The 25,193-nt window shown below is 38.9% G+C and overlaps 1 protein-coding gene across 1 annotated transcript in view; it reads left to right on the top strand.

Moving 5' to 3' along the window:
• The window catches only part of pcdh15a (protocadherin-related 15a), a 227,642-nt gene extending 203,053 nt beyond the window's left edge, over positions 1 to 24,589 (top strand). Inside the window, exons 34-39 of the mRNA XM_036574114.1 lie at positions 13,182 to 13,200; positions 14,346 to 14,384; positions 15,723 to 15,796; positions 21,631 to 21,748; positions 22,208 to 24,109; positions 24,485 to 24,589. Of these exons, the coding sequence (XP_036430007.1) occupies positions 13,182 to 13,200; positions 14,346 to 14,384; positions 15,723 to 15,796; positions 21,631 to 21,748; positions 22,208 to 24,079 (2,122 nt within the window). The 3' untranslated portion in view covers positions 24,080 to 24,109; positions 24,485 to 24,589. The remainder of the gene's footprint in view (positions 1 to 13,181; positions 13,201 to 14,345; positions 14,385 to 15,722; positions 15,797 to 21,630; positions 21,749 to 22,207; positions 24,110 to 24,484) is intronic.
• The last annotated feature ends 604 nt before the right edge of the window (positions 24,590 to 25,193 follow it).

Raw genomic sequence — 25,193 nt, forward strand, 5'->3', positions numbered from 1 at the left:
CCTTTTGACTTCTCATTCATTTAAGCTTATTAGCCTTCTGTTATGTTTTACTATGTTATTTCAATAGCTTAGAGGTCTTCAACTCCAGATTTTGAGTCCAATTTCCAAGGGCTGGACTTTGTATTCACTCTTAGGTATGACACTAGGTGGCCAATCATGAATGAATGAATTTAAAGTCCAAAGTTGGAGTTTTGTCATTAATGCCTCCATAACAGTTAATAACATGTCATTACCCTACATATAGTATTTACCCATTGGTTATGTATATCAGTGTTCATGAACACTGTTGTAAGTAAATTACACATACATAACACATGCATCAAGTGAAAGTCTAAAAGAAGGCATTCCACCTGTCTTTTCCCTTTGTTCATATAAATGCATGTCTGGGTCTCGTATTCTGTCAGATTCTGTCTGCTTCTGCTCACATTCACCTGCTGTTTGTCTGTCTCTCTGCGTGTGTCTTTCTCTCTCCGTCCATTTCATTTCTTTCCTTTTGCTCTCAACTCAGACTGCAGTAAGTTATTTACATTTTTATTCTCTCTCTGCCTCTCTCTGTAGACAGCCCTCTTGTTCAGCCTTCAGTTTTTGCTACTAATAGTGAATTTTAACAATACTGCCCTCCTTGCACTCGTGGTTGGTAGTTCATGTTTCATCCTAATAGTCCTGCTTTTGTATTGTTGCTTAATACTGCAGAAAAGGCATAGGTCTGTTTTAATGAGTAAAGAAGAATAATAAAAAAAGCACACTGTAAGTGGTGCAGAAGGAGCAAAGCTTCTTGTGTGTAGTGCATCTGTATTTAATCATAATGATGTACAATGGCATCATCCCCAACCCTTCGCATCATTAGAGTGTTTCTGTGCTCTTCTCATGCCAAAGTGGTACTTACACATCCTTCACCCTGAGACTGGCTGTTGCCTCAGTCTGTGTACATGTAACAATGCATAAGCCTAGAGATGCCGTATGCCCATATGCGTAAGTAACACTGCTGTAGTATGAATCTCTTTCTGTCATTGTGTGTTAGGGAGCATGAGTGGATGATGCTTCTCTGCTTTATGGCCAAAACTGTAGGCTTTCTGAAATATGTATTTGAGAACCCACTGTGGATTACATTTCCCATATTCCACCAAAACAAACGATGTAATATTGCATAAAATCAATGTAACATTCATAGTAGCTCTAATGGAGTATTATTGGGCTATGTCGCAAAAATATATCATTATATTTGAAGACATTGTCACAATACACAGTGTGCATCACAATATTTGTGTGGTGGCCTGCAGAAACCCTTCACATGGTCACTTTTTGATGGTTTAGACTTTTTATGTTTCTTAAAAAAGCAAACTCTCATAAACATCTTACTTTTTGAATTTTTGTAGGAAAGCTCAATCAGAAACCAATTTATGAGGTCTTAAAGTGAACCAGACATCCACCTTTCTACACTCAAATTGCTTGATTCACTCTCTCAAGTCATTGTCAGATATCTTGCAATTTCTATTTGCACTGTTCTCATTTTTTTCTCATGGTTTTCTACCATGCTATGAGGCGTGTGCGCTGAAGACAGAGCGACGTACATGTACAGACACACACATCAGCCACTTCTTCCTTACACACATTTAGCTAGAACACATGCACGTGGATGTATTTGAATGATAATCTGTCTGCTTTTTTCATATTCTTTTTTAGTGAAGTAAGAAAAGTGGCAACACACATGAAAGGCTTGCGTGTTAACTGACACTTCACCTCAAAAAATGTAAAAAAGTACATATTAAAACCAAGCTTTCAACAAATAATTACTCATTTTTCTGAAACTACAGAAAATACACAATCAAACTGTTGTAAAATTTCATTTTTCACTTTTTTTTTCCTGCAAAATAAATGTCATCTGACAGCTAGCAGGTTTCTGCAGATCACCACACATTTCAAGTTGAAACAGACACAAGGAACAAAAAGTGCCACGTTTATAAACTGGTCTCAAAAACTGTAAGTACAAAGTTCTGGCAGAAGGTAAAAACAGACAGTTACATCAATCTGGAGCTGCCAGCTGAACCTCTTTTAACTGAGAGATGCAGTTGGTCAGTGTTCTTTAACTACTGACGATTTCCATGATATCCACTATACTGTCATGTAATTTATCACGATAACAGTAACTAGTCATCTTGTCACCCACCCCAAGCTCCACTGCAGTGTTACTGGACATACCAGTGCTACAATGCAAGTTAGAGCATCCAGCTCAACATAAGTAAACGAAGACTTTGGCAAATAGCTCAGTCAACAAGGGTTCTGGGATGGCTAGTATTATTAAATTCCCTTCCTTTCCTACTTCTTTCAAGTTGTATCCCTCCATTACACTGTGTACACATCTTTCAAGTCTTTTTCTTCTATTTTTTCATCTGCATGAAAAAATGCCTGCACCAGACACAGGAAATCAGTAATTGAAGAGGCTGATCTGAGGAGACTCATTAGCACCTTGGCTTGTGACGCAGTTGTTGAGCATAAGCAGTGTGCCATCAATGGCATGCTGCATAGTAACCTGCGCAAGTCTGAGAGCAATATTACCTTCTTGTGTGACCTGCACCCATTTATCACTGAAAACCCACTGTACCAGGACGGGACGTCCAGTAGCCCTGACACCAGCACCGAGAGCCACAGACTGGACAGATTCCGGGACATTGACCCTTCATCCCCTTTGAGCTCGGGAAGTCAGATCTTCTCCTGGTCCTTTCCATCACGCATTCGAGGGGGTGGGATTTATGACCAGCGTCCAGCCCTCTGGGACCCTGCACAGTGGGAGGAGACAGAGGAGGGGCTGAAATTGGGGCTTAAAGACAACAGGGAAGAGCTTGATGTTGATATGGAGGTGCTGAGTGGCCGGAGCACCAAGCTGTCGGTCAGGGAGCAGGCCAGGCAGTTTGAGCAGCAGGCTCTGGCAGAGAGGACTCCTCGCGCTTCACTGGACCTCGATGACCTCCTGGCCACCATCAGCCCTCCTTACAGTCCCATGTCGGTGGGAAAGGATGTGCCCCCCTGCATCATCATCACCGGCAGTGATGGAGAGACTCCTCCTCTCCCCCCTGCCCAGCGTCCCACCCCACCAGTGCTGAGGAAGTTCAGCTCCAGCATCTCCAGTTACGTCACGGTGGAGCCATGCGAGGTCCGGCTGGAGATAATACCGGATTCTCCGGACACCCCGCCTCCACCTTCTTCAGCCCCACCCACTATTCTTTCAGCATCCTCTCCTCCTGCAACGCCCACTGTTCTTTCTCCTTCTCCTCCTTCATCCACGCCCACTGTTCTTTCTCCTTCTCCTCCTTCATCCACGCCCACTGTTCTTTCTCCTTCCCCTCCTCCAACCACACCCACTGTTTTTTCTCCTCCTCCCTCTCATAATACCCTTTCACCTCCTCCTTTTCTTCGCACCTCCACCCCTCCTCCTCCTGTACCTCCTCCTTTTCTCTTGTCACCAGTCAGGGATGTGCTAGCCAAACTCCACCCTGTGCCTTTAGAATCTGAGGGGCTGAGGAGGGAGTTCAGAGGGATTCTGAAATACTCTCATAATGAGAGTGACGTGGACAAATCTGCCAGTAGCCATTACAGCCACACAGATAGAATTCACAAAGAGGCACAGAGACCTAATAGTGTGATTTTAACAGAGCCTGAGACTGAGTCTGAAGAAGAGAACCTTGATACAGGCCAAATGGACTCAAACTCAGACTCTTCAGCAGAGGATTCGGACTCGGCTAACTCCAGTCCAGATTCAGACCAGCACACACACTTTTCCCATCCAGGCCTATCTCTTTCTGACTGAGCTTTATGGATATTCTATCCAGCACTCTTTTTATATCTTTACAAGTTTCTTGAAAGTATTTCTTAAAAAGCAATTTTCTCTTCTTTTTTGATGTTTTTACTGTGTGACTTAACAAGACTGATTTCTGGTAGGGATGCACCAATTTGATACACTAGAATGGTATCAGCAGCGATACTGACCTTATTAAATGGATCGATTATCTGCCAGACATGACTGATCCACTATCAATACTGCTTGTTTGACACAGTCGCTCTGAAATGGAAAAGTGTCATTCCAAAATGCGATAATCATCAACTTCTGACTTGCTTTTATTGATGGAACTAAATGCTCTACATACAGCTATTGATTATGAGTGATCACATTAGAGACAAACTTGCTTATTTAAGATGATCAAATAGGTGTTTGTTCGCCAGTTTGAAATGCACTATGTGTTTATCTACAAAGTGCTGTAGTATGTGAAAATAAAAGCCCCATTTTTTTAACAAACCATGACAGTGCATCAGAACATAAGCCCTGTACAGACAAGCTTTTCTAATTCTTTTGTGCTTCACACCACCTTTGGCAGCAAGGAACTATTTTATACTATTACATTTCATCAATTGAATGTAGTTCAAACATTTTCAGATAATAAGGTGATAGTTAAGATACCTACAGTGATCAGTTAGTCTTCATAGCCCTAGAATAAATTTGAAGAATATGGAGGACTATGAAATGCTTGTCGATTGTCCCTCCTTTTAAAAATCCTTAACTGCCAAAATTTCTTAAAATAGATATATAGTGTATTTAAATTGGAAAAAAATATTCAGTTCAGTGCTTTGTATTGATGGATATCCTGAATCCAAGAATTGGTATCGGGTGAGAAAAAGTCATCAGTGCATACCTAATTTGTGACATTCCTACATCAAATTTATGCTCATATTTCTACGGCTGAACATGTTCATGCACTCAGTCATAGTCATTACATTTCTTTTACTATGCTTCTTTAGAATGAGACGATTGTGGTGACAATGATGATGATAGAGGGTATGACCATAAAAATCAATATATGACGGTGTGGTGTATATATTCACATATATTCAGAAAGATTATAGCAGTGATATCAATGGTTGTACTGCTGTATGGAATGAAAGTGCATTATAAAGGTTCGACCACAGGCCCACTGTGTGCATGTGTGTTTCCTCTTGTCCTTGTTCTGCTGTGAGTTGTTGAACTTCACATCCTTCTCCTTATGCACTCCCCTTCAATTGCTCTTTAGTAGTGGACAAAAGCAGCCAATAGATCTTTTGCTCTCGGCTTCTGTTCGCTTACTGTGTGCTTATTCATCTCCTTCATCTTAATCTCTCACAGCCTCTATGGTGCCCCTTTTCCTCACTAGCATACTTATCGTACTCAATAACTATTCTAAAGAGCTGTCAAACGGCGTCAGACCTCCTCAGGTCGGCCTGTTTTTGTACACTTTCACGGATGTTTTTGCCCTTTCGGAAATCAAAGAAGAGTCAAGCAGTGCACTGAGCTCAAACAATAGAGATAATAGGCAGTGGGTTTGATGACAGGAAAAGTGTGCCCTGCCACCAGCCAGCTGCATTCAACTCTGGCAAGAACACAATCAATCTCTCAGGGCGCCTTCGGATGAATAGCTCTCTGTGTACACAGAAAGCGCCCTTCTTTTTCCCACTGCACACACCCTCCCATGAGCCTGACGACATCTATTCAGGCCGCATTATTAAATGTGGAGTCCAAATGATTTATTTACTAAAGCAAACTTATCTGAGTTGATTTGCGTGTTTCAGAGCCTGAGATATTTGTGAAGGCTATGATTATTAAAATGAATTGCATCCTTATCTGTCAGAATATGACTTTTTATGTGAAAAAAGAAATTATAGAAATATTATTCATAGTTTTTAGCCTTTAATGAATCTCATGATAGAGAAACACAGGGAGTCAAAGGACTGGAGCACAGTTTGTTGTGAGTTTGTGATACACAACAATTGCAGTAGGAAATTGAGACTGATGTGACAGAAATATGAGATAATGCATCGTGACGTGTATGTACACATTCCTATTTGCTCTTGTAAATGGGGTTTGTTCTCATAAAAGGCAAAGTACATTGAATGTTAAATATGGTATGTCTTTGCTAAATGATGGGGCAGATATATCTAAGAGGTTTGTGTAGCTTTGGTCATTCAAATTTCCTCTCAAAAACTAGTACTGAAACATGGGAAAATGGGTCAATTTTCATTTTTGGCTCTGATATCGTCAGTGGAAAAATGATAGTTGTCAGAAAAGAATTATAAAATCAAGTTACAAGCAGAAATGGAATAATGGGTCATATTTTATTTATCCAAATTCAAAGTTTCCTGTCACACCAACGAGACGTAAGCATGCAGAGTGCAGGTATGCTCACAGATGCACAGAAAGCAGACCTGTTGTTCAGGCTTATTGGTAGACTGTATTACATTTTGTGTATGCATTTGTATGTTTGACGTGTATAGCTTTGCTCTGTCTGCTCTATCTAAAAAAAAAAAGAACGTGCACATGCGTCACACTGGAATATGAATGCTACAGATTACAATTTCTGTTGTTCTATGTGTAAATAACAGTAAGTCAAACACAGCCTCAGTTTGATTTAATGTAATGAACTAAAGACTTTGGTTGTTGTTGTAGCTCTCAGGGGACTAAATACCTTTCAGTCTTTATGATAAGTATCATAAGAACACCGTAAACCCAAGATGGTCCACAGCTCACCTTTTTAATTCTCAAGTCTGGAGCAATAACACACTTGCTATAACCAAGTTTACCTCTGACGATGTGACATTACAGTATTGCTCTTTTTCTTATCTTTATATTGGGCAACTTTCATTTCTCTTTCATTTCACAATTAAATGGTGTGAGTCCAGTATGGGAGTCCCTTACTCTTATTGTTTCATTTTTTTGCAGATAGAGCAAAATATGCACATCAAATATGCAAATTCCTATACAAATGTAATAGATAATATAGCCCACCAGCATGCCAGAACTATCTTATCAACACTTATGCCCAATCTTTCCTGTCTTTATAATTTTTTAAAACTTGACAGCCTGTTTTTTGTGCTGCTGTAACCATAGGTGCACTCTGCATGTTTACAGCATTTGGCAGAGCGACTTACAATTTGATCATTTTACACAGGTAGGCAAAGATAGCGTTAGGAGTCTTGCCCTAGGACTGTTACTGGTATAGTATAAGGTGCTTGCCAGGCAGGGGATTGAACCCCAGTCTACAGCACAGAAGGCAGAGGTGTTTCCCACTATACTATACTATGCTATACTATATACTATATTTCTGGTTGGTGTGATAAAAATTTAACTTGGATACATGAAATACAGCCCCTTTATTCCATTATGTTTGTTTGTAATTTGATTTTATGATTAGCTTGTGAAACTATTAAACAAAGCTGTTTTTTCAGTTTCCACCTACAGTTACAGAGCCAAAAACAAGAATCAACCTATTTTTCCGTTTTTCAGTACTGGTTTTTGAAATGAAAATCAAATAACCAAAGATACTCAGACCCTAAGACCCCATAAGACCACATAAGTTACATTTAGGGATGCACATTTTGGCAAATTCTTTTGACCAATAACTGACTGTCCTTAGTTGGTGATTAGTCTTTAACCACAAGCCTAAAATCAAAGTTGCGACCCATCAAAATATCAATTATTAAATGGATAGCACCGGTTCTGAAATCTGATTGGCTGAGTCGTGTTCAAAGCCATTTTAACATACTTCATATAAGCACATTTATGAGCACACTAATCAAGTGAATTCTGGATTAATGCACTCAGACATTTAAAAATGTTGCTTGCATGGACCTTGTAACATAGTATTGGTGAGGCCAGATGTCAGCATGTATATGAAGTAAATGGTCTGAAATCATCTTGAATATATCCTACATAGGAACCCAGTTTTGTTCAAATTCAGGGGCTGACAACTATATGTTATGTAATACCCGGAATGTACAATAATTGGCCGCTGAAAGTTGTTTATTCTAAAATTCTAAAGTTATATTTTCCACTCATTTATATTCACTTGAAATTTGTGGGCTAGTAATGAGTGGAAAATATAACCATCATTAGCCATCACTGTCCGCCACGCCTCTATAATTTTGCACACCCATGTGTGAATTCCTCACATTGCCGTTCATCACACTTTCTCTCTGAAAACATGGTTGTGGTTCTAATTGCTCAGAGATGTTTGCTTTCGATGTGCTACTTCATTGTAGTTGTGATGTTGTCCTCTCGAACAGTGACACTATTTTTAGCTACATGTTCATTTTTTAGTAGGCCTGTCGAGCAGAATCAGTCATCTATTACTCCCTCATGCATACAATTTAAAGACATTTCTCGGCTTGAATGCTAAATTCACCTACTTAAATAAGAAATGCTGTTTACTGGAAATGAAGTAAAAGTAAATGAAGCTTTTTTTTAACCAATAGCATTGGTCAAACTACTGTTTATTTGCCAGTTAACAGTTAATTGGTTAGTCATTTGCATCCTTGGTTAGAATCATATCAGATTGTGCATGCCTTTTTGGAAACTTCAATAAAAAGAATATTACAGTGGCTTTCAACCTGATCTCTATCTTTCAGAGCTGTGGTGTATGATTGATTCCCATAATCATTAATTAATATTCACTCCTCTGTACTAAACTTACTTAAAACATAATAACAGAAGCCTTAATGTTTGAAATACACAAGCATATAACACAAATTTAGAACTGCAACCATTACACTTTAACAATGCATGAGTCAGGTTGAGACAGACATGAAAGAATATCTTACTAAAGTGTTTTTTTTTTTTTTAAGTTTTATCCAACTTTCAGACCCTGGAATTAGCTCAAAGCAATTCTGGTTACTTTCACTTCCCTAAAGGTTTTCTGGTGTCCATGTACCATCTGGTATCAGTCAGAAATCTGTGAAAAGACCACCACACCACTACCTGGGTACTGTATTACCACAAATTATTCCCTCTGGGAAACTAGTCCCATCTCTGAAAGAGCACATTATGCAGATTTACAGCTTAATTTACAAATACATTTTCCCAAAGAATGCATGGAAGTTTTGTAGAGAAATACCTGTTTTGCATAAATTCTTATTTACAATTTTTTGTCTCTTGTAGGTGTTTAGAGTGAATAGGGTTTTTGTTTTTTTATTAAGTAAGAACAGGGAAATGGATCAAAATTGTTGTTCATTGTGAACAACCACACACTGCACAAATGGCAGACAGAGATTTGATTGCAAAACACTGGAGTATTCCTTTAAATATGTTAAGACTAATGGCTTGTCCTTCGCTTGTGACAGATTTTTGAAATTATTCTCATGACATTTGTCACTTTTGAGTCAAATGTTTCACCAGATCTGGTGCTAGAAATGTTATAATGATTAGTGAAGATGGTACATGATTTGTTGTATTTTATAGCATCTGTTGTAATGAGAAGAGCAGTAGAGAGTGCTTGGTGTGATGAGGCAAGGTGTGTGAGAGAGTGGGGAGGATATATATGTGTGTGTGTGAGAGGTTATTGGAGGGTAAAGTCCTCAGGGACTTGTCACTTTGTATGCGTGATCAGATCTGCTCAGCAGGGGGAAAGCGAGGCTGTGATGTCTGTGTGCACCGGCGACAGAGCTAATTAGCCGATTGATCCGTCTGCCTTTGACACCACTCCTGTTCACTCCCCTGTTCTCTTTCTTTCTCTCTCCCTCTCTCCTTCCACCTGTGTCTCTCCATCTGCATTACTGCCCTCAGCTTCTCCTCCTACCTCTCCTCTGTCCACTCTATTCCTATTAATATCACCTTCATACCTCCTACAAATAAACCGGCATGTACTTAAGCATCACTTTCACACCAACACTGCCTGATTTCTTTTCTTTTCTTTTCTTTTCTTTTCTTTTCTTTCCTTTTCTTCCTAACAACTTTTCTTAATCCCTTAGAATTAGTTTTGTTACTGTGCGTTAATGACTGATACATCTAAATGATCTTTGTTCTGATTGGCTGGCCTGTTTTGCAACTTATTCAAAAAGCAGTCCAATTCAGAGCAAATGGGCAGGGTTAAACTGATGTTGGCCAAATTAGAGGACATATGTCAATGTATTGTTTTTGTGACACCACAAAACAATTTAATATAGGCTGGTTTTGCAGCTTTAAAATATAAATTGCATGGAAAGTGAACAGAACTAAGTGAAAAAATTTAAAGGTTTTTTACAAAATTTACAAAATTTATTTGTCAATTAAATGGGACCTTTAAATGTAATTTTTTCCTGTTAATATAAAGGTAGTAGTTCAAACATAGCAACAACAATTTCTTTTGTCCTATTTTTTTTATCTTCCAGCATATTTGCATTGTCTTCTGTAATTTAATCAGGATGGCTAGCTTTACCTCCGTTGTTTGCGAGAGAGAAATAGAGAAAGAGAGTGATTGCATTTGTAAATTGAGGCCAGGGGGCTTTGCAGTTTTTGCCTTTCTTGTTTGGTCACTGTAATATTGACTCATGCAAACAAATACTGGACACGCAGCATATTCGGGTGAATATGTTTACTGCATTGGTTGCACGCAATCGCAGCCAAAACACTAGAGAATAACAACATGCCTGGGGACAAACAGAAGACAAAAGGCCCAATTTATTCAAGGTAGTCACCAATTTTAGAGTAAGCAAAAAGAACATTTCAGACAACATCAGCAGATTCTATGCATAGGACTAAGAGGACGTCTTTATTCTCGGTCCTGCTACAACATCATCTACAAAAGTAATGTATTGTTTTTACTCAAATCTTTTTTTCCTCATAGAGTAATAACTAAATTTAAGTAAAACTAACATGTTCTTGACCCTGAAGACTCAAAGAAGTATATACAGAAAGTTCTCCTTCTTTGCTGTATTTTATTTATTTTTAACTCTTCAAGGTTTTCAGAGGTATCAGTATGCTTGAGCTTCAGTATGTTTGAATGTTGATTAAGGCAGAGAAGTGGAGATGGATTGCTGCATTAGTTAGCACCACTCCATTCCACCAAGTCAGTAAACACTTAAGTCTTCATTTTTCTCCCTGTAGAAGAGCACAGCGAGATGCAACCAAAACCAAACCAAAACCAATGCAAACTCTGATTACTACAACTACGGCATTTTTATGTTTACAATTAAGGAACACCTGAAGAATCACCTTTCATACTATTATCCCAACACTTTTGCTCAGCTGAAGTGTGGGAGGGGAAAAAAATCCCCAAAAAAACAGACCAAAACAAAAAAAATATATACTTTATATTGTATGAAAACACTGACCAGCAATAAAAAACTGACATTCCTTTTCCATTTGACCTAGAATACAAAATTTATGAATATATTACAAAAATAACCCATTTGACCTTATTGTCTCAATATTTTTGCTTTTCACTGTATATTGCTGACTGTGAGTGCTCCAGGCAGTACTGAATAAAGGTTCTGAGAATTATGCTCTGACCTTAAGCAGTTAGGGTTCTGAACTTGAGCATTTGTTTTCATTTGTGAAGAATGTGTGTGTGTTTGTTTGTTTGTTTTCATACATTTTTATGACAAAAATGTTTGAAAACGAGTTCTTTCTCTGCTTTTCAAACAAATCTTTCTTTGAAAACCAGATAAAAACAGGGCTAACCTACTAAATGTTTTTAAATAATTTTAATCATTTAATAATTTTAATTTTTTTGGAAACTGAAAGGGTAAAATCATTTCTTTTTGGTTACTGAGGTTGAAGGAATACATTGGCATAAAATCAGACTTACACAATTTTCTACTTACCCCAGATGTAGTCAGTCAGCCAAGACATTTTTGTAGTCTACATTTTGAGCTCCTTTAGTTTAGCACTGTGAGGCTTACATTGCTAACACTAGGAATCCTACACCCCCAAAATCTCTCTCAACCCAATCAAACCACATCCAGGTCTTCATTAAGGTCACATGTGCTAATGTGTTTTAAGACATAGTGTTATTTAACTGTGAAGTACAAATGCACAAAACTCCCCCACACAATCCGACTCCCTTTTGCCATCACGAAAAGCATAAGGCCACAGGTTACTTATAGAAACGACAGAGATCATGAATGCAACCTGTAGCATTCATATGCCTACATCAAATGTCAACACAACTCCTTTTGTCTAAAGTGGCTTTAGGTTGTTTCAGCCACATGTTAAGGTTTTGTTTGTTTTTGTAGTTTACAGTCACACTGTGTCCTAAACCAAACTGGTAAGTCTGTGTGACCTTAATGAAGACCTGGATGTGGTTTGGGCAGATTGAGAGAAGTTTTGGGGATGTACTTACAGAAAAGATTTTGGTGACTATTGAATTTAGCTTTAGAAAATGCATAGAAAATTGTCATATAAGTACTTACATACGCTACCATTCAAAAGGTTGGAATCTTGGTTTTCAGTAAGATAAACAAAATTCTAAAATCTAAAATGATTTAATTTATGGTTCTTTTACTCTTCAACTTTATAGGAATTTTAGGAAGCTGTAAAAAAAAATTAAGAAATGTTAGATTTGTGCAGAATGACGAACAGAGCTGTAGATGATAACTTAATCAGAAACGTGTATAATGTTGAGAATGAACTTATAATACAATGAACATCCAAAATGTCCTTGAAACATGATGATCAAATCTAAGGCAGAAATGACTATAAGTGTATTATTATTATTATTGTGTATTATTTATCATTTAATAATTTTTGATGTTCCCAAAAAAGTTCTCTGAATACTGAATAAAAAATCTTCTGGTGTCTAGCTTATGTAGTATTTCAGTCTATATCATGTAATAACTATAATAATAACTGCAGTTATCATTGAATAAAATAATTTTTTAACATGACAATGATTCCAAACCTTTGAACGGTAGTGTATATATAACAGTTATGGGACCTATGTGTGACTCTGTGACTGAACATTGTACAAAGACAAATGTGCACATGCATGTGTGCATGTGTGTGTATGTATGCCTGTGTGTGTATGTATGCCTGTGTGTATAAAGTTACGTAGAATAAGGGGAGATAAACAGACCCCAAGGTCTGTTGTTTGGTGGTAAACTGCTTGTGTCAGCACCTCATGTGCTCCCACTCTAGGTGCATTCTGTGCGTAAATGCTTTTCATCACCACTTCACCAACTCTATTTCCATAGTCTGTTCTTTTCTTGACACTCTGATAATGGTGAATAGTGAGAATTGAAATGCTGATTCACTCAGACGAAAAAAGAAACTCTATGGCTGAATAAGCACATACTGTAAGAGCACAGTAAGTAATAAAAATAACAATAGAGTCATTTAACTGGACAGCACAATATGAGCTTCTATTCTAATCTTTTTTTTTCTTTTTTTCTCCCCCATCGCATGCCAGGCGTGGATATGGCAGAGAGGTATGTCCTTCTTCTGTTTGTTAACTGGTATGAAATGCTTTATTTATTTGGGGACTGCTCATATTTATTCATGTAAGGTAGGAAAGCTCCTTGTTCCTCATCACACTAATCTGCCAATAGCGCCTGAGGGAGAATTAGACTAGAATCTCAATGAGATGGAGGGAGAGATAGTAAAGCCTGCCATTACCTCCATTTTTACGCAGTGGTAGAGATACGAGGACAGTGTTGTTATTGAAAAGCCTTATCTAATCTCTGCCAAGTGGCAGCGTCCATGCTTTACATTATTTCCCTGAGATAGGTAAAGGAAAGAGATGTATGAAGATGTTATGTCTGTGCTGGATTCAGCTCTTATACACTGCATACTTCTGCCAGACTTGCCCTTTTCCTCCTCATTCAACTTTAACATTTGAGCTCTTCTAATGTCAACTTATTAAGCCAGTAGATTCTCCACTCCACTGTGCTGTTCTTCATTTCCCTGCAGGAGCTTTTCCCTGACTTGCTCTCTCCTCTATCCCACTGTACCTCCTCACTGTAACCTTTAACCCGCTTTGGTTATCCCACACTTTTACGTTCCTCACTTCCTGTTACATCTTAACCCTTAGAAGTCACAGTTACTGCCGACAATAACAAAAGCATGATGTAATTCAGTATTATCCCTCACATGTCGCTCATTAAAACAAGCTGAGAAATTATGCCAAATGGCACCACAATGGTGTTTGTAAAGAGATGAAGAGATATTGCATTTTGAATTTGATGAAATGTTATTGTTGTGCACACGATCTTGTTTTGCAGCAAGAAAAAACATTTTTGCCATTGGTTTTTCATGTAACATCAAAACAAATGGAACAATATCAGAAGTGCACACTCAAACGTGTTGATACAGAGCTCAGTGTAAATGTAATCCCACAAACTATGCAGTTAATCACCTACATTTAAATAGCACAGCAAAACAACAATACCTCTATTCCTCGAAGGGTTAATCCACACATCCATCACTCTTTTGTCTCGTCCCTCCCGATGTTCTCTCTATGTTTACGATCGTCTGTCTTCTTACACGTCCTTTCTTGATCTTGTCATTCTTTTTCTTTTTCCCTCCCTCTTCTCTTTATCTATCCCTTTGCTCCCTCACTGTGCTTCTCTGCTAGCAACAGCAGCTGCTGAGGCCATCTTTGCTCAGGCCTGAGGTAGAGTCTCTGTGTTCCTCTACCTGCATGTAAACTCTTCACGTTCTCCTGTCACTCATTCTCTCTTCTGCAGGTAGCTGCTGTACAACAGCTTATAAGCTAGTTGACACTATATTCATCATTGTGCACAGGCTACTATGCATCTTCCAACTCTTCATCTAGTTCATGTTAAGTGTCCAACTCGCTGAAAGATATTAATCCTTAATATATCACATACACAACTGTTCAAAAGATTGGAATCGCTTGTCCTGTTCATTTTTGTTGTTTTATGACATCTTATGTAGTGTAGACTGAAATATTATAAGCTAGATATCGAAGATGTTTTAGGTACTTTATTTAATATAGAATTTATTCAAATTAATTAAGTTCATTTTTAAGTTATTTTTAAAGTAATTGACGTTTTTTGGAAACAACATGAAGATATTAAATAATACTGTAATTATGTTATTTTTATCATTATTGCTTTTCCAATTATCAAATCATCAAATAATTCAGATTTGATCACCACTTTTGAAATATGAGGCAATGTGGATATTAGGTTTATTCTAACGTGAAGCGGAATGACACAATTTTCAAAATTTCTACGTAATTCAGTCCAATTATGAAATGTAAAGGTCTTATGTTTTGCTGTGAAGTGGATAATTGTAGAGAACCAAAACTCAAGATCTTTACATCTCAGTGACTGAAATATGCATACATTTTGAAAAATCTGTGGAATGGCATACATGTGGAATATAGCTAGAAAAACTGTTTTGCCCCACCACAACTTACATGCACCTTGCTGCTGCGAATGTATTTTAAAAAATACATTTTAGGTCTTTTTTTTTTTTCTAAAACTATCAAAAACAATATTTCAGGGATTAGAAATTGTATTTCTTCCCAATTCATGTAATAACTTACGTAAAGTAACTTTTAGATGCATTAAACAATCTGATTTGTTTTACAGCACTACTGTGAACAATTCTGAGAGTATTTTACACTACAGTGGAGCATTTCACATCAAACCCCTCTTAATGATTTAATTATACAGAAATTGTAAAAAAAATCTGTAGAATTCCTCTTTAATCCTCAGTGCTGCACAGCTTTTTCAGTTGTTATGGAATGATCTACAGCTATACATTACCATCATTTTATTTTAATAATTTTATATACATATCTGCAACAAAATTGATTTTATCTTATTGAAAACATTGATTCCAAACTTTTGAATAGTAATGTGTTATTATGTTTTGGGTTCATTTTTAACTCTGCTGTGCCATTCATGCCACTGTTTCTGCAGTATGTGTTTTTGCCTTGTTGGGATATAGTATGTGATGGTCACTTTTGCTCTTGGTTCAGGCACTCTCCATGGAGTCGGGTATTGACCCTGGGCAAGACTACTATGCACAAGACTACTATAACTATGATCAAGGGTGAGTTCATGGCAAAGTCAGTGTGCATCTGTCAAGAAATCAAAAAAGTGAATTTTATGCTGTACACTGTGTGAGTATGGGTGAGTGCATGGGTGCGTGTGATGACCAGATTTTTAAAATTGCAGTCCAGTGTACAACAGGGGTGTTACGATATGATTATTTTTTTTTATAACTTATTAAGTTAAAAACATTTTTTTATATGAGAATCACAAGATGATACATGCTGTGAATCGAATACAGTAGATTTCATGGTGTAAATTTTCCTTCCCACCTTAAATGGTATAGCAATTACGCTCTGGTGCCTGCAAATAAAAACTTCAGCTTTGTCTGCCTTTGATATTTGATTAGCCAAGCTGTTTAAAATGGTGAGTGAAGAGAGCGAGCTTGAGCTGGTAATTTATCCAAGTGTTTCCCAGTCAAGTACAATAATGGTGGGCAAAGAGTGGTGGACTGAATGGTCACAGTGTGCTGACATTGCTGAATATGAGATACCTGAGCTGCTATCTCAGCTGTGCTAACTCATTTGTGAAGACATCACCTAAGCATGTCAGTTATTAGAGCGAGGGGAAAACACAAGTTGCAGTGGCTGGATTCAAGCAGCAGCCAAGTGCCATATCTAAAAGGGTGAAACAAATAACTCCACAGGGATGTTTATAGCTTCTGATTTATACCAGTACTTGGTTGTAAAGAGTATTGAATTCAGTTTTCTGGGAGTCATTTAGGAAAACCCCCTCTCGCATTCATTCCAGAAGAGCCACAGTTATTTGCAAAGCTCAGTTCATTTAATGTTGGGGTGTAGCCTTATAAATCCACACTTTTTTGTTTCTTGTATTATTATAAACCGTAATAACACTAGTTTTTGCCGAACACCCACGTTCAGCATGTAATATATATATTTTACACTTTTGCTTAGAAGTTATTATTATTTATTTCTTTTATGTCTTCTATGAAAATTACTTCAACAAGCACTGATTTGGGGAATGGATAACATTTCTGGAATTACAAAAAAATAATGATAATAAATAAATAAAATAAATGATGAAGTTATGTTAGCATTTCATTTCTAATTCTGTCTCATGATGCAAAAATGTATCATAAAATGTGCGTATCATTGCATCACTAGTATACAACCAAAACTTGTGGACTCTCAGGAGGTTTAAAAATCACCTGTATTTATTACGTAACCTTATTCTCGTGTAGAAGCAGAACTGTAAGAGGAGTGAATTTTCTTCATGGCCTCTTCTTCAGCAGCCCTCTGTGGGACTCTGTGCAGCTGTGTTATCATCAAAGCTAGTCACTAGAGATGTGGGCTTAACACTGGGCCAGTAAAATTCCCATCATTAAATTTAGGCTACATATGGAAGTGTAGTCCATTAACTCACGTTTTTGGTGCGGCTTGCTGTGCATTAAGCAGGCGTAGCCTCTTGAGCAGCGCTCTCTGCATCGCCAGCTGCTGCAAAGCCAAGGAGGGCAGTGCACAGCTATGGCAGTGACAGCACTGCCAACTAATTACCTACAGTTTCACATGGCTGTTGATGTCTGCTCTGCCACCATGAGGGAGAGAAATTATGGTTCGTAATGACTCAGCGCTCCCTGGACTGCTTTGTCCTGAAATGAAAATGCTGTGGTTCACTGTTGAAGGTTGGCTATGCTTCAGTAGTTTACAAAGACCATTCTTTTTAACACACGCTAACTATTCCACATTTTGACTTTTGCGAACAATGTGGCACTTCTAGTGAAATCAGGACTGGCCTGATCAAAATAATACATTTTATCACTGTAGTGTGCACCCGTCACTGTGGCCCTTTTGGTGGAGGATGTAATTTTTCCTAGTAAAATTCAAGTTTAGAGAAGGGGATCAAAGGATTGTTTGGTAAAAACTGAAATGCTTGTGCTTTCTTCCTTATCCCATATGTAGTTAATCAGTCAAGACATGTTTGATGTTCAAAGTCTGTCTCTTTAGTGATAGAAATAAGTACAGCTCTCAAATGATTAAAATAATCACAATTAGTTGTGCAATTAACAAAAAATTAAAGATTTTACTTTTCTGCTGTTTATTATAGCAACATGAGTGAACAAAGTAACCTTCATTAGAATATATTTATTACTCACTATTATATAACTAATAAATAATGCTTACTTAACGTTATTAACAATAACGTTATTTTTTTATCATGTGAATGCAGCATTTCGCTTTGTTACATCTTGTTTCAAGGGTAATTGTATCTTTCCACTTTGCTTTTGTTAGTTTACTTCTCCTGCATGCACTGTCCAATGTAGACTGCAGAGGGTATTCTTTAGTACTAAAATTACTGATATTACTGAGATTGCAAAAATCTGAACTATGTTTTGCTTACTTGTGTGTCGATATACTTCAGTGATAAGCAAATTCACCATGTCAGTAGCTGGAAATAAGTTTGGTGTCATCAAGAGAGCCATGATTTGAACTTCTTGCCTTTAAAAAGCAGTATTTGATCGAGATGTCTACAACTGTGGAGTCACTTCAGTAGCTGCTAGGCTTCAGGCTGAAACTAGGGCAGGGGTCAGCAAGACGCATCTCTGGAGCTCTTTTACGCATGCAGCTCTTTTACTGCCCTGTTGCGGCTCCACAGCAGAACTAGATTTAGGTAAAAATAACATAATCCTCCTTCGCAGTAAAACAAAGCTCTGCTGATCGTTCTAACACAGTTTTAACAGTAAATGGTCTTAAATGCTGGAGTTAATGTAGAACTGCTAATTCACCCTTTAACCCTGAAGATCGGTGCACGGACTGCTGGTTACAGCAACACAGACAAGAATCTCGCCTAGCTAGTAGCTAATGAAACGGCAAAGAGAGACATTTAAGACAAACATCTATAATTTGGAGACTTATTTGCATTTATAATCACTACAGCTGGTTACCTGATACATTTAATCTGCCACGAGAAACTGTCGAACACTAAACACACAGCTTCTCGTTCGAAGCAGCAGTTACATTCTTGTGGCGTAGGCACCGTTTAACTTGAAACGGGAAAATTCAAATGAAAAGCTGACTTCAGCCTTGTAAAAAATTAAACATTGAGAGACATTTTACAAGAAACTACTCTAGCTTTGTGGAAAAAGTTTCCTGCCATAGATGTGAGAAAAGATGCTATAGCTGAGCTAAAGCTTAAAGCAGAGCTAAGTAAGTCTGCATTTCCATTTATTTTCTGTTTTTTAGCCTATACTAGGACATGAACACATACTGATGGCTCCCAAGGAGGTTTGATTTTTGTTAAAAGGACAAAATGGCTCTTTTTACCATCTGGGTTGCTGACCCCTGAACTAAGAAAATGCATTAAAAGCATATAAAAAATAATTGGTGCTAATCATTTACAATCATTTATATAATCATTAGTATTATAATTTATTTGTAATTATTTATTAATGATGCATTAACCTTGACACCGCTAGAACTAATATGAGTAATTCAATCGCTACATTAGCCTCATTGCTCCAGTACAAAACTAAAAAAGCACATTTTTGACACCAAACATGTCTTGACTGCTCAGTGACATTTGTGATAAGGGAGACATTGCATACATTTCACTTCTAACTGAACCATTACGAGTACGGTTCGTGACATTTCCAGCCCTGAGAGCTTCTCAGGGAATGGCACGGTAAGTACAAGAAATTATCAATTGTAGGAGCAGAGTTTATGCATTAAGCCCCCGCTCTCTCCGTTCTTTTCCATCTCTGTTCTACCCGTCTGTAATTCCTCATCCTTCATATTTGCTGTGCTCTCTTCCTCCAAATGTGTTCAATTATGCAGTCTTGAACTGGGCACCTGAGCCCATGATGATATCCATCCCTCAGAGAGGGACAGAGACAGAAACTGACTTGGCTAGCAATTCGAAAGCTGAAAACAGTTTTCTGAGAACACACAACAAAAAGAGCATCTCATGTACAAACACAGAGAAGGTGGCAGACAGAGAGAGAGAGAAAGTGGGAGACAGAAACGAGTGGGTGTTCAACTAGCTATGGCACTTATACCAGCCCATATGGTGAATGGAGGGAACTAGGCAGCATCGCCATAAGAACAGATGCTGAGCAAATGTTGTGCACTGAACTGCATGTTTAAGGTTTAGCTTCAGCCGCTCAGGGGAGATGTGGATACTTTGACAAGATGAAAGGCTTAAAGCACCATCAGCATCCCACATCTTTCCTCTGTTAAGCCAGGTGGGTTCATTAGGATCTGAGCCTCCCTGGCTAGCAGGCATTTCAAAACCTGAGAATCAGACACTGCACTTTATCTCCCTTTGGCTTCTCCTGTTACCTAGCCCTAAGTAATTAGTCTCATGCATATGTGATATTCTTGGAGTAACGTGGCACAGATGGAATCTGATGGCCTGATGGCCGAGGTGCTCTGAGACTAAGCTCTCATCACCATACTACACATAAAACACTTCAACCTCAGTACCCTTGTACACAGGTGTTGTTAGTGTACTTTATGATCTATCTAACTCGAGCAACTTGTCGTATGATACAAAACTTTCAACATTTGCAAAGCATATAGCACCTTTCCTTTGAAATGTACTCACAAGTGCTTTTAGACATTGATGAAACATAATAATTAATAATAATAATATTTTTTATTTATATAGCACTTTTCATGCTGGTGGCAGCTCAAAGTGCTTTACAGACAGGAGATAAAACGGTTCTACAATAAATCATAAGTATTTATTTAGAATCAGAAGAAAATGAAACAGATCAAATTAGAAGATAAACACCACGAGATATAGAGTTTTAAATGCTAAGTTAAAGATAAGTTTTTAAATGTTTCTTATATTTTTGTTTTGAAATATATTTGCTAAATATATTTAAGTGTGCCATTTTTGAATATGTGCCAATATGTACACATGTATGTCTACGTATTAAAATGTCAAATGTCAAAATTATATGTAAATATACTATCAACTTTATACATTTACAAATACATTTTCTTTTCTTTGCATGTGGGAGAGGGGATCAATTAGACAATATTTTATCATATTGTAATAAATTACAATACAGTATGCTTTTCTGTGCATATTACAAGTATGTAAAGAAGACTGACCAAATGCATGTAACATTAGAACAGAGCTTAATTATTCCTGTTTAGTTGGATTTACTGTACCACATTTGAACAAAATCACTATAGTCATAGTTTTTGATAGTTTTAATCTGACACTAAGGGGACTTTTTTTTATTTATACTTTGTTCACTGCAGAAGTATAACTACATTACATTTATTATACTAATTTATTGCAGAACTGTCATAAACCTCTTACAGCACTTGACTATCTACCAAATGTAGCAATTTCTCATCTTCTAGCCATATAAGTTACTTTGATATGGCTATAACGTCATGTGCACTTAAATAAAAACTAAATTGGCAGAATCATCCAGATTTGACTACAAATAAAAGCTCCACCTTTGCAGGATAATAGATCTGTAAAACTCAAGCTTTCACAGTGACCCAGACTAACCGAGATCCATGGCTATTTAGAGAGCGAGAGCTTCTTTAATGGGAGTTAAGCTTTTAAGCCCAGGATCAGTGGCTCTGTCTGTTGCCAGGGGTGACCTCACATAGGCAGAAGGGGATGCATAGAAAGATAACTGGGTCGACCTCATAGTGTTTTATCTGTAATTTCCATTCTTTTGTACATCTTGACTATAGAGCTCATAAATGGCTGTTTCTGAGTGAAATGAGCACTCGAGAGTTAAGCATCATATCTATTACTTTTATGTTTATATATGTTGAAAGTATTTTAGTCACATAAGTGGACTTGAAGGCTCATGCTGTTTATTATTGCACTCTGATTGTCCCCATAAAGGTATGATGCATATCCTCCGTATGGGAGCCGCAGGAGGTTGATTTCTCCCATGTACGATGAATATGGAGAGGCCATCATGGAGGATGATGGCTACTACTACAGTCCTTATGGCCCAGAGGTAATATTGCACATTTTTATTACTGCCAGATCAAAGAGGTGAGATAATGGGGCTGATGCAAATTGAATTCAGTGTAAATGTCAATTTTGTGAATTGATTTTTCATAATGTGTAATAGACAAAGTGTGGATCCGGTACTGAAAGTGTTAGAGGACGAGTTGGGTAGACCTTATAGCATTACAGCTGTGTTTCCCTGTAACCTGCACAGTTACAGTACTGACACCTAAATAAAAGATTATTTTTTTTGCAGGACCAGGGTTTAATATACACTGAAAAAGTAACTGATTGAGTTTATTTGATTCAAATGTGCTTTTAATTTCCACATGTACACCAACACAGTTATTGCTAAACATAAACACAAGCTAACATTCACATGGTAATAATGTACTTATTAGAATACACTACATTTAGTGCAGATTGAATTGACGAAATCATTTCAAAGGAAATTATCTCACTACAGGGTCGGGGCAGAGGGAGAGGTGGGCGAGGGCGTGGGCGTGGTAAACGTGTGGGATTCAGGGACTTCCCTCCAGAGGATGAGATTGAACCAGCGGAGCCAGAAGCTCCTGCTGAAGTCGAAGGAGAGGCAGAAGCAGGGGAGTCTGCAGCTGCGAAGAAGCTGAAATCTGTCATGAAACTCAGTAAGCTGCTTGCTGCAGGGAAAAAAGGGGAGCAGGCTCACACCTCACCTTGGAAGAAGGCCAAGATCTTCCCAATGATGTTTGGGAAGGGCAAGAAGGACAAAGACTATGCCAAGCTGACATCTGCACGCCGTATTGGCAGTCAAGAGAGTCTGACAGGGGGACCAAGTCCGACAGGCTCTGTTGATGGTTCTCTGTCCTCAGCTAGGGCTCGACTAGGGAAAGTCCTGAAACGAATCAATATAGGTAGGAAACTGCAAATCAGACGGAGGTCCCAGAGTAGCATCAGCCGAAGCTCTGCCAGTGAGAAGGATGAGTCTGCTGCTGAATCTGAGAGGGAAGAGAGGAAATCCAAAGTGTCCATCAGTGTCAGTGAGCCGGAAGCTAGCGGGAGTGGGTCTGAAGCAGAGAGCAGGAAGAAAGGTTCAGAAGAAGATGAATCATCGGAAAGGAGTAGTGTTGCCGCTTCCACTGATGATAAAGATTACCTAAAGGTGGATCTGGACAGAGACGATGCTAACGAAAGCACTGTTGACTCTGAGTCTGAGCCAGAAGAACCAGAGGAATCTGACGAAGAAAGCAAATCAAAGTCAGGAACTGAAAAGTCTGGAACCGAGAAAGAGTCTGAGTCAGAGAAAGAGTCAGGGACGGAGAAAGAGTCAGGGACGGAGAAAGAGTCAGGGACAGAGAAAGAGTCAGGCTCAGAGGAGGAATCAGGCTCAGAGGAGGAGTCAGAGTCCGGAAAAGCTTCTGGAACAGAAAAAGAATCTGGAACTGAAAAATCAGGAACTGAGGAAGAATCCAGTGTAGAGAAGAGCTCTGCCACTGAAAAAGATTCTGAAGAAGAATCGGAGGAAGACGAAGAGAAAAGTATGGAATCGAAAGAGTCTGAAGCAGCGTCAGCGTCTGGATCGGAGATGTCTTCCGCTCGCTCGTCCAAGAAATCCTCACGCACTGAAGCCAGTAAAGGATCTTCAGAGAGATCAAGTGCACGGAGCAGTGCTAGTGGCAGTGCCTCTGGTAGTGCTAGATCCAGCGCTAGTGCCTCAGAAAGTGCCAGTGGCTCTGGCGGCAGCTCTATGGGATCCCAAGCTTCATCAGCTCGGTCTTCTCTGAGGTCCTCACAAAAGTCTGTGTCTGGAAGCATGGGCAGTAGTGAGATGGAATCAGGAAGCTCTATGCATAGTGGGTCTGAGGAAGCGTCCGGCTCAGAAGATGCTGGGTCAGATGCCGTCTCAATGAGTGGCAGTGAGAGAAGTTCCACCAGCTCCAGATCGGCAGGGGGAAGCCGTCGATCTCGCAAATCAGTCATTACTCGATCCTCCCAGGACACCATAGAGGAGGAGAGTGAAGAGGAGTTGGAGGGATCGGAAGAAGAGGAGGAGGAGGAAGAGGATGAGGAAGAGGCTACAGAAGAGAGTAGAGAGTCTTCAGGCGAGCTAAGTGAGGGAGCAGTGTCACAAAGGTCAAGTGCCTCAGCTTCTGGAAGTGGAGGAGCTCCAAGCCCATATGCAGGGTCTCCTTATGGCACAGAAGGCAGCATGACCGAGAGCTCAGAGGAGGCATTTGGAGGGCTCTCTCCCATCACTGAGGTGGACGAAGATGCCTTAACATCTGGCAGTGGCTCAGCGTCAGGTGCTGCAGCAACTTCAGATGCTGAATCAGAATCTGGAAGTTCCACAGCTTTCTAAGAAAGGAAAAAAGAGGGCCAGTGTTCCCAAGTAAGACCAGATTGAATCTGTTTCTGCTCTGAAGTGCAGTGATTTCCTTTCTTCTGTGCCAGCATCTCTGTTCTGGTGTACTTTTGCGTGAGCTATTGCCACAACTGCATGGGCATGAGGACAAGGATGATAATTCTCTGTCCATTTCTGGTGTGCATTTCTGAAATTTCTCTTTTCAAAAAGGAAAGTTGTTTATCTTTGTTTGTTCACTTTGTTTTGTAGAAACTGAGTGTGCTGTAATACATCCTTCCCTCTGAAACTTCCTTTTTCTTGAATATTTTTGTTTCTTTTCTAAAGGTCAATATTGCTTTTGACTCACTTAACTTAACTGTAATTGTCTAATGCTCTCGGTATCTCTCTGTCTCTGATTCTCAGACTGGCAGAAAGAAGCGGATCAAATTAGTCGTGGAGGGGGAGGGCGAGGGCGAGTCCACAACTACTGGAGAGGACAGTGGCCCAGATGTCCAGCGAAACCGTCTAGCTAATGTCAACAGCCACAGCAACATCAATGGCTCAGTGTACCTGGCACAGAACGGTACTATCATCAGAACCCGGCGGCCACCTTACCTGAATAACTTAAAACTTGGCTCGCCTGGCCGACTAGGCAAACAGTTTAAGAAACTGGAAAAGCTAGGAGTTACACATGAGGAGCATTTACCTTTAAATAGCACTTCAGATAATGGGCCCACTATAGGATCCACTGCCATGCTTTCATCTGTGGCTGACAGCAACCTCAACACCAGGTCCTCCAGTGGGTCCTTAGGGTCTAGTATATTAGGCCCAGATAGAATAGGGCCAAAGTCCAACATTGTTAAGGCCCATTTGGACCAAGACCTGGGGCGCTGTGGGCAGGAGGTGGAATCATCTGTGGACAAAGAGGAGATCAAAGAGACTTTTGAGACTCCGAGTGACCACACACTGTCAGATGAGGAGGAGCTGTGGATGGGCCCTTGGAACAGCCTTCATATACCAATGACAAAACTCTGATGTCTTATTTTGTTTTATTATTTCTCTAATTGTGATCACATTGTTTTTTGGTTTTGATTTGTTTTTGTTTTTGTTTTTTTTCTTTCAAAGAGCAAAA

Source organism: Colossoma macropomum, unplaced genomic scaffold (assembly GCF_904425465.1).
Source record: "Colossoma macropomum unplaced genomic scaffold, Colossoma_macropomum, whole genome shotgun sequence".
NCBI classification, from domain to species: domain Eukaryota; kingdom Metazoa; phylum Chordata; class Actinopteri; order Characiformes; family Serrasalmidae; genus Colossoma; species Colossoma macropomum.